General features: G+C 46.0%; 1 protein-coding gene across 1 annotated transcript; it reads left to right on the top strand.

The window, feature by feature from the left end:
* Positions 1-581: 581 nt before the first annotated feature.
* On the top strand, positions 582-10,183 carry GHSR (growth hormone secretagogue receptor). Its single transcript, XM_080410547.1, has 2 exons — positions 582-2,300; positions 5,322-10,183. Exons 1-2 carry the CDS (start codon positions 1,547-1,549, stop codon positions 5,624-5,626), a joined length of 1,059 nt encoding a protein of 352 aa, XP_080266673.1. The 5' UTR covers positions 582-1,546; the 3' UTR covers positions 5,627-10,183.
* The last annotated feature ends 529 nt before the right edge of the window (positions 10,184-10,712 follow it).

Raw genomic sequence — 10,712 nt, 5'->3', positions numbered from 1 at the left:
ACTGTACATTGGTGGTATAGGGCCCACGATTTTTCTTCAAAAATATATAAAACAATTATATAGGCAGCTGGGTAAACAAAGTGAGGCACGCATTAGACTGTTTCTTCTTTTCGACTGCAATTAACGTGTAGCCATCCCCCGTAAAATTTCACAACTGTTCAGTAACTTGCTACAACACTCTCTCATGGTTCAAGAGCAGGGGTGGTAAATACTGAACCTGATGAAACTGCAAAAATATATCATTCAAATTAGGATATGGGTAAGGCACTAAGGCTAATGCTTGCATTATTACGGAAAGTAAATTACAGAAAACAGGCACATCCAGAGGCACAGGCAGAGCAACGCAGCGTTGTGTCACGCCACGCTTGTGCTCCCTCCTGAAGTATAGCTCTGCAGCTCTGCGATAGCAATGCTCGCAGGCGGTGTACACACGTATGTGAGCGCATCCTGGAAAACCGGCGTAGACCCGTTTCTCAGCAGAATTAAGCCAGGTGCTGAAGAGGCATCCAGAGTGCTGGTTGCCACCTGAGAGAGGGGGTACAAGGGAAGGGAGAGAGGGGGTACAAGGGAAGGGAGAGAGCGGGTACAAGGGAAGGGATGCAGCCCCTCTGGGTGGAAAGACGGGAATGAAAACATATTGTGCCATAGCACACCCTTTCCAACACTTTGCGGGGACAAGTTGGAAAAGACAAAAGATAGCTACAGCCCTTACAGGTGTGCTGGGGGTCACTTTGCTGTCCCCGATCTCGCTTTGTGCTGCTCCCACCTTATTTCTTCTCGGGCACGACGTTATCCCGTAGCAGCAGGCGGGAGCCTGCCCCTGGGGAAACACGGGCTTGTAACGTCCGCGTCCGCACAGGGCAGAGCGCAGGGCAGCAGAAACGTGCCGAACCGAAACGTAACCGTAGGTAGGTCATGTAGGAGAGGGCGATTACTGCAGCTTCAGCGAACTGGAGCTTTACCGGGCTCCTGCCACCAGCCGAGGGCACAGCAAAGGCACAAAGGAAGGAGAGGGCAGCAGCCGCCCCCGCGGGACTGCGCCCCCCGCAGCGCCGTGCGCTCGGGGCAGCCGCGCCGGCCGACGGCGGAAGCGAGTTCCGCTGCTCGGGGCGCACGGCCGCCAGCGGGAGCCGCCGCTGCCCGGGGCGGGGCGGGGGACGAGCAGGGGACGGGCAGGGGGGACAGGCAGGCGGGGGGAGGGCTCCGGCGCCGGGGAACAAAGTTGAGCAGCCGGTGCCGGTGCGGCTGTGGCAGCCGGCCGGGCGCTGGGCTGGCTCTCGGCCCCGGGGCAGCGCGGGGCCGCTCCGCGCCCGCGGAGCCAGCGCGCCCACGTCCCCTCTGACGCGGCGGCGAGCGCCGTCCCTCCCGGGGCCGGGGGGAGCGGCGGGCCCGGCGGAGGCGGAGCGGGGCGCTGGGCCCTCCCCGCCCCCCGCACCTGCCCGAGCGCGCGGCGCAGGGCGCGCAGCGGCGCGGAGCGGGGCCGGCCGGGCCGCGCGGGGCGGAGCGCGGGGGCGCCGCGCGGGGATGCGCAGCCCGCGGCGGCAGGATGCGGGAGGGGAGCGCGGGCGGCCGCGGCGCGGAGAACCGGACGGGCGCCGAGCCCCCGCTGCACCTCTTCCCCGCGCCCGTGCTCACCGGCATCACCGTCGCCTGCGTCCTCCTCTTCGTCATCGGGATCATCGGCAACCTCACGACCATGCTGGTGGTGTCGCGGTTCCGGGACATGAGGACCACCACCAACTTCTACCTGTCTAGCATGGCCTTCTCGGACCTGCTCATCTTCCTCTGCATGCCCCTGGACCTGTTCCGCCTCTGGCAGTACCGGCCCTGGAACTTCGGGGACCTCCTCTGCAAGCTCTTCCAGTTCATCAGCGAGAGCTGCACCTACTCCACCATCCTCAACATCACCGCCCTCAGCGTGGAGCGGTACGTCGCCATCTGCTTCCCCCTCCGAGCCAAAGTGATCATCACCAAGGGAAAGGTCAAGCTGGTCATCCTTTTCCTCTGGGCCGTGTCCTTCGTTAGCGCCGGACCCATCTTCATCTTGGTGGGGGTCGAGCATGAGAACGGCACCAACCCCCTGAGCACCAACGAGTGCCGAGCCACGGAGTACGCCATCCGCTCGGGGCTCCTCACCATCATGGTCTGGACCTCCAGCATCTTCTTTTTCCTGCCCGTGTTTTGCCTGACCGTGCTGTACAGCCTCATCGGGAGGAAGCTCTGGAGGAGAAAGAGAAAAAACATCGGTCCAAACACTGTCGTCAGGGATAAGAACAACAAGCAAACTGTGAAAATGTTAGGTACGACTCTTCTTGCTCTGTTTTTCCAAAGGATGTGTGTGCTTGTGTGTGTGAGAGAGACGGAGAGGCTGAGAGCGCCCTGGTAGTTCCCTGTAGGTGCTTCCAAAGGAAAGCATTTGCTGAAAAGGTTTCATACAAAGGGCTACACCTCAAGGTGTTCGTAAAATAACTCTCCTCCATCCTTAGATTTATTTCTAATGGGTTTGAGCTGGGGACTCTCAAGCAGTTAAACAAATGTTAATAACAATCACCGGCAAGGGAAAATGTGACTGTTACAATTAGCTTGTGCCCTGGAGATTTTTGAACATTTTTCCTCTTCGGTTGTGGATACTGACATTATTTACAGAAGGGTAGTTTATCTGATTTTTAAACAAAACCGAACCCTTCTCAAACACACAGTGGAGCTGCTGACAACTAAGCAAGCAGGAGATGATGTGCACTTAGAAGAGAGTACCAAGGTTTTAACAAACTGGGGTTATTTACTAGCATGGTTGTGTAGGCTTATAAAAATCAATCTGCATTTTTATATTAGCAAAACACCAGGATGTGCTGAACAGGGAGCACTGTGTCTCCTTTGAGATCCTGTAAATTCTCACTGACTTCAAGAAAACAGGATCTAGAGGACAGACACTGCCATTCCTAACTCTGTTTCCATTACCGAATGGTTTAAACAACAGATATTGTTGGCACATGGAAACACAAATTTTAACAGTCAGTGCATGTGGTGGGAGTTTGATGCACAAAACCAAAAAGTTGTTCTACAGTTTAGTGTCTGAAAACTGCAGAATCCTGCTGCTGCGTACTTTTATTCAAGCAAGAAGTCCTCTACAGTGCAAGTCATCCCGTGGATTTCAGTGGGGGTGAGATGCTTTGCAAGAAGGTGGCTTCACAAGTGGCAGCTCTGCTGTGCTTTTTGCATCTATGTTGAAGTGATGGGCTAATGAGCTAGATGAAGAGGTGGCAGTGTGTCTTAAGTACCTTAATTATTAAAAGGGAGCCTAACTTATTTTTTGTTCATATCCTACTTTATCACTATGCAACAGCAGGAAGAATAATAAAAAGGGCGGCATTCTTTGTGCCCTTTCAGCCACATTTTATAATCAATAGAATTACTTCAGTCTGGTAAGCGTGACCTTGGAAGTAAATGATGATTTACACTCCTAGAGTTTCAGGATTATGAATCTCTACTTACAATAACTACATAGCTAGCATATATTACTACCATGTTTAGATTTCTATATACTTACCCATAATGACTTTTGAAATAACTGTTTATTTCTGCCCGCAGTATTGCTGCAAGCATTCCAATGTTTCAGACACCTTTTTGTGCTTTCTTTTACAAGGTCTGAGAACAGCAAGACAGTGGCAAGACTCTTTTCTGACAGGGAGCCAATATTCTCTGAATGATAACAGTCTGATGGAAAGAAGTTAGCAAGGGTGCAGTATCAGCAGATGCTCCGTGCAGTCTGCTCTCGTTGCTTGTAATACTCTGCTCAACATTTAGAAGGCTCTTTCTAAGACTTTAGCAAGTCATGGGACATTAAGTAAATGGGATTAGCATCCACACTTCTTTTAAATTGTAGAGAAAGGTTATGCCTCTAGGTCCATAATTAAACACCTAAATGTATAGCCTGACTTGCAAAGGAGCTATCATACCCCGTTCCTGTTGAAGTCGGTGTGATTCTGCATGTGTGAAGATCAAACTGTTAGATTTGATCTATTTGATTTGAAAGACCAGGGATATACATGCCTACACGTAAAATATTGACTATGCATAAAAATTTGTTCCTAATGACCATCGTGGTAAAATCCATTACATGGATTAAACTCTGCTTGAGAGCTAGGGGAACAGTATCTGAATTTTGTAGGTGAAGATACACGAAGGAAAAAATGGAAGTGGTTGGTTCAAGAAGATGCAGAGCTGGAAATCATCCTCTGAACCTCGGCTCTGTGCTTTACAGTCCACCATAAGTCCTGCATAAGTATCCCTTTAAACTTGGGAATGTTTGTGGAGAAAGCTTTGGGGGAAAGATGTCTATAATCATCCCTCTTAGCTCTTTGATTATTATTATTCTGCTGTGACTTGACATGAGAAAGCAAGATTGCTAACATGAGGGAACAGGGTAACTGGTAAAAATTGCTTAAGAACATCAAAAAACCTCGCTCGAGTTCCCTGGTTTCTCTCTCTCTGGTGTATTAATAGACACACTCAAAGCAATATGAAAAATAATAAAGGTCAATAGCACACAGGATATGAACAGAAAATTTCCCTTTCTCTAGGACGGAAATTCAAACGGGCCAGTGTTCAAAGATACACGCTTCCCTATTATTCTACATACATCATATTTACATATATAAATGCAACCACAGGGATAGTGTAATATCACAGATATACTATATAGCTATAATTATGCAGCTATGTATTTAGTTTTGCTCTTCTTGGAGTAACTCATGTTTCAAAAAATGGACAAACAAAATGGAGGGGTACACTACTCTTCTGTTCTTGCCTCGGCACATGCACTTGTGTGAGTTCACATTCTGGTGGTTTATTTTATTTTTGGGCCTTTGCCTTGAGTAATTTTGCTTTGTATTAAATAATTTTGCTTCCCAGTGATTACATGTTTCATTATAAACCACAGTGTTGAGTCTGCCACATTGTGTATGTAATTTGGTTTTGTTAAAACACTGCAGATGATAGGCTCTTATACTTTTTTAGTCACCATTTCATTTCTTTAATTCTCTATTTATGAAAACATAAGTTTTATAGGTCAGAAGTGTGCTACATCAGATTAGTTGTGCAAGATACAGGAAGCCTGTTTAGATACGATCAATGTGTATTAAGCATTGCTAATTTATACTCCTAGAGAATGTATTGAGAGGCACAAACCTGAAAACTTATCAAATGTATTTTCACACTTTGTGATTAATTTGTTAAAGAAATAGATTTAAAATATAGGATTTTAATCACCCATATTTTAATACTTGTACTTAACACTATTTCTTCTGCTGTTTTTATTTTAGTTGTGGTGGTATTTGCTTTCATACTCTGCTGGTTGCCTTTTCACGTAGGACGATACTTATTTTCCAAATCCTTTGAAGCTGGATCCTTGGAGATAGCAGTGATCAGCCAGTACTGCAACTTGGTGTCCTTTGTCCTCTTCTACCTTAGCGCAGCCATCAACCCCATCCTCTACAACATCATGTCAAAGAAGTACCGAGTTGCCGCTTGCCGACTGGTTGGGCTCAAACCCCTTCCAAAGAAAAGACTCTCCAGCACAAAGCAAGAAAGTTCGCGCGTTTGGACAGAACAGAGCGTCATCACATGACATGTGATTTCCCGCACCAGAGCATCACTTACCTGTATTTCCCAGAAAGCCATAATGGAAGAGGAAGAGGGCAAGAAACACACATCGAAACGTTGAAGCGGGACTTTCGTCATCATCTGGATTTGCTGAAAGATGTAATGTAGGCAGTTAAAGATTTTTTAAAAAAACAAACTAAACGTTGAGACTGTAGAAGGAAACACATGGCTTCAGAATTTGGCAACACTCAAGTATTATTTTTCTGCTGCTTTTGCCCATATGATTTTTTATCCCTGACTTTAGCAGGAGAGCTAGGCGTTACCATCCTTAACAGGCAAACATAGCCCAGTCCACTTGAGAGTTTGTGTGACTTCAGCAGCAGCTAATTTGAGCTGAATTTTTCCAGAGTTAGCTTTAATTTTGCTAAGCATTTTGCTAGCATATAACCAGACCCTAGAGAGAGAAAACTGAATTGCCTTTTTGGAATATTAAACATGGAATTTGATACACTTTTCATAATTTTGATTTTTAAATAAACTAACATTTTTCTCTGAATGAGAAAAATGATTTCTTAAGAAAAAAAAGATAATTTTTAAACATGCTAAAAATAAATGACCTTCATGTCATGTCCGAGTAGAAAGGAAACAAACAAACAAAACAACCTTCACAGAAGTGGCTTAGAACATGACTGTACTGAAATATTTTTTTAAAATACATATCAGTAGGACAAGGACAGTGCTGACTTCAGGATTGCAGTGATGCTATAAAAATATGGAATGTAATCTCCCACCAAAGTATTTTTTTTTTTTTACTAGCTAAATTATCTGTACTTGTTCTGTTCAGCTTGACTGTGAATGACTCAGTGTGTTTGAACTTGGAAGCTTTTAGTTGTTTCGATATTTGTAACAAGTCTGTGGCTACCTGTCCCTATGCTGTGCACCATTGTACCCCCCAAACTTTGCTGAGTACAAGTCTCCTGCCTGTAAACCACCACTTGTTTCTGTTTAAAGCATATCAGCTGGTTACCAGTACCGCATCCCCCTGTAAAGCCCGGTGTGCAGTTGTACTAGTTTGCTGCAGTATTAAATTGAGAACATTTTTTAACCAACGTGACTTGACAAAGTAATAGAAAAATCTGCATTAAAAAGGCAGACAGACACATTCTCATACTTGATCCATAAAAATCTTAAATTCAATTGATTTTTATAACTCAAGTATGTCATGAAAAGACAAACCAGAGAACTTTCCATCCTTTATGCTAACAATTATTTCTTATATTGCATCTACTGTCACACCAACATGTAGAATTTGTGGTCCAGCTAATAGACTTCAGAGTACGCATGTGCAATAGCAGCTTTCTATTTACTTTGTTCTAGTATTTATTACCAGCTGGTCCACAACTGATTCTCCGTAATGAATTGTCTGTTAGCAGAATTCCTACTGCCTTCAAACTCTTTATTAACGCTGATGGGCCATTTTCTGCCTGTTACACCTTTAGCTGATGGTGCTGCTCAGGTATAACTCAAAAGAGAATTTGGCCTCTTCTGTATATACTGTGTCTTTTTATATCACCCCCTGCTTTGCTAGGGCCAGGGGGCTGATGACTGCTCCTTGGTGTGGCACCTGAGCCTGTCCTGCCCCCCACTCCAGCACTGGCAGCGAGCACCGGTTTGATGTATGTGAACCTATAAATTAAGGAATTGGGGGACAAACGAGCAGCAGCACTGTAGGATCATCACCCATTTCATCTCTAACCACATCCGCCTTGTTACCCATTTTGTTCTCTCGCTCGTTGACTGACAGATCTGATGGCAGATGTCGTGCAACTCAGGGAAACAAGACATTTGGGAATCTTGAAAAGATTGTGAAGATGTGAGCTCACAAAACATGTCTGTGTAAATGAACTGATCACACACCTAGCGTCACATAAGTGTTTCAAATCTCAGCTGTATCTGTGGTATTAAATGTGAACAGAAAAAGAAATAAAGTGATGAGACCCTTTATAGCCCTACCGGGTCAGTGTGCTAGAGGACCTGGTATGGCTGCACGCTTGCTGGAGAACTGAGCCTCCATCAGGTCCTCTCAGCGCTGCCACGTACCTTTCCTCGGGGCGGGGGAGCCGGGCACGGCCCCAGGGGCTGCAGGGCTGGCAGCAGGCAGGGCAGGCACCCCACGGTGTCGGGACGGGGTACAAAATGGGTACCAGGATCACACACAGCGTGCGAGACTTCACGGGCTGCCTCCGTTCCCTGCAGGTAGAACCTGTGTCTCAGTTATAGGAAGCAACTGCGTGGCCAGAATGGTCCCACAGAGGCTTTAACCTAGCAGAGAAGCTGCATCATTGGGTTTTAATTTTTTTCCCCAAACCTGTATAACTAACTTGATTAGACCATAGTGGTTTTGGTTGGTTGGAGGTTTTTTGTTTTGCTTTGGGGGTTTTGTTTGTTTTTGTTTGGTTGGTTTGTTTTTATAACTAGAGTAACTGTAACAAAGCTCAGTGTAAACACATTCAATTTCTGCATATAAACTATAAACATACTAACAATTTCATTCCGCTGAACACTCCATCAGGAAAGACTGTAAATTTTAACTATACCAACACTGTCCAATTGCCACAACTTTGTCTAGAATTTAAAACATTTGATCTGGGGACACAGAAATTAGAAAGAAGGGGTCTGACTGCTTATTGGGAGAGAAGACAAGGGCTTCTTCCTTCCTCCTCACTTCAGAAATGGACTTATTTCTGCAAGTCATTGAACTTTAGGCCAAATCTAACAAAATACACACATTTTCGTTAAATAAGAGTAGCCACCTTCATATGACTCTTGCGCAAGCAGGAAAAAATTTCAGATCTAGCGGGGAACATTCAAGCATTTAACTCACACTGTAGCTGTCCCTCCTGCAGCTGGCACCATACCATCCATTATTTTTGCTTCCCTTGGTAGGGAAGCAGATGGTGAGTAGGGTCTGCTTCTTCAAACAGGTGCCAGTGCGTAATGAACTGCTTTTATATGGAAAACAAGAAAAATCATCTGGATATCCTTCACTTTTGCATGATAAAATCAGCTACTGTCAGATGCCTCCAGAAAGATACATACCTCCCCACCAGTGCTGCTGGATGAATCCGGCATTGCTTGCCTCAAGGGTTATCGCCCAAGTTGTAAGAAGTAACTCCACTGTAAAAAAAAAAGTGCAATCAAGTTTTCAATAGCATTTTTTACTTAGGAACAGCTAACTGAAGTCAGTCCAAGATAGGTATCGTGAATTTGTCTCAGGTGGTAACATGAGGCAAAGTTCCTCCCGCCTGGGCTCTATCAGGTTTTACCCAGGCAGAGCAGATGCTGCAGGCAGAGCACGCGGTGGCAAACCACCTGCGTTGGCAAAAGCAATGCTGGCAGTGGTGTAATCGTCTCTCTCACCTGTTGCAGCTGCTCAGCGTTTGCAGCATAGACTATCCTGGCAAATACTTTCTAGCAGAGGCAAAGCATTTCTCCTCTGTTTCCCAGGGCATTTCTGCAGCACCTCACGCTCCTGGCATCTTCTTCCCAAAGCCTTCCGTATGTGAAAGAGCATGGGTGTCTAGCCCACCCCATTTTGGGTCTGGACATGGCTTTTGAGGTCTGTTTTACATGCAAGGAAGACGAGAGCCCTTACAGGCGCTGGGCTGCTCATTAAGTGTGAAAGACAGGGTAGCTCTGCAGTAAGATTTCTTTCAGTCTGTTGAACCATGCTACATTCCTGAAAACTCCTGTAGGAACAAACTTTGCCAGTTCTGACTGAAAAAAAAACGTATAGGGGCTTTATGAGTCAAAATTTTGTGTTCTCACTGACCTGGATGTGAGCAGCCCATATAGGATATCGCTGGAGGTGCATTCATTGAACAGTTCAATTTTTGAAAGCTTTTCTAACTCTACATTTTGTACCACAGCTTCAAAAATAAGCAGGAACAATTTGGCTGCATTTTATTTCTTGGCAACGTGTTAAACTGGTGATGAAATAGGTCAAAAGCACTTTACCAGAAAGCTTCATTCGTTTAGAGAAGTACCTTTGATGGAGGCATGCACAGGCAGAAAAATCATGTCCTATTGTATTTCTTGCCAAAAATAAAATATACTAGAGAAATGGCACTTACATGTCAAATTTTCAGTTGATAGATACTCAGCAGTTATGTCAGTTTGTGTCAAATGACATTTGCATAAGCCATATTTAAAGCAGCAGCCATTAGATACCTAAATACCTAGGAGAACCTCCTCTCCATTGTGGATCTGCCGTAGTGGATCCCTCCTCATCTGCTGAGGGGCAAGGATGAGGCATGGGGAGGCAGGAGGGAGGGTGGCTGCAGCGGCTGCTGGTCCCTTGGCAGGTTTGAAGGCAGCTGGCCCCGCTCCGTGGGAGACACCCCATGCTTGCTTGCGTTGATCAGCGCGTTTCCTTACTACTGCTAGCAGTTCCCTGAGCCCTTCAGTCAACATTTCCTCACAGGCTTCCGTACCATTTATATCATTTGCAAAAACCCTGTGGCCTGAGGAGGTAAATTCAGTCTTGAGAAGTAAATGCAAAATTCAGTAGCAAAAAAAATAATCTACCTAACTCCTCGTACCCCAGTGGTGTTTCTGTTGTTCCACGCACCCCAAACCACCCTCCTCACCCCCCAGGTGGAAGCACGGCGATTAGATTTTACTCTCACAATGAACAAGATTAGCCCAATTTTACAAAAAGGGAGTTAAAGCACTTGGTGTTTTAACCCCTTGTTCTAACCACACTGTCTCAGAGCGATGGGGTACGGATCCACTCACCTCTGGGTGTTAGTCCTTAGGCTGTGGGCTGGTGCAGGCAACTCCGAGCATCATTTCTGTTTCTAAGCTGTGCCACTCGAGTGCTCAGCACAGTAGCCCAAGATAAAAATTATATGAGAAATAAGTAACCCCTGGCTGACACTGCAGCATCCAGAGAGCTCAGCCAACGGGAGCCTGAGCACAGGAAACACAGGCTATGCTTCCAAAGCCCTGCTTCTGCATCCCTACCGTCTGCAGCGAACATGCAGTAGTGGTCAATGCAACACCTGCTCCCACAGTGGGATTTGTATCTGCCCATGAACCCTTAGACTGGT

Source organism: Falco punctatus, assembly GCF_963210335.1.
Source record: "Falco punctatus genome assembly, chromosome: 13".
NCBI lineage: Eukaryota > Metazoa > Chordata > Aves > Falconiformes > Falconidae > Falco > Falco punctatus.
Note: the sequence above shows the minus strand (reverse complement) of the source record. Positions and strands in the feature narration are given on the sequence as shown.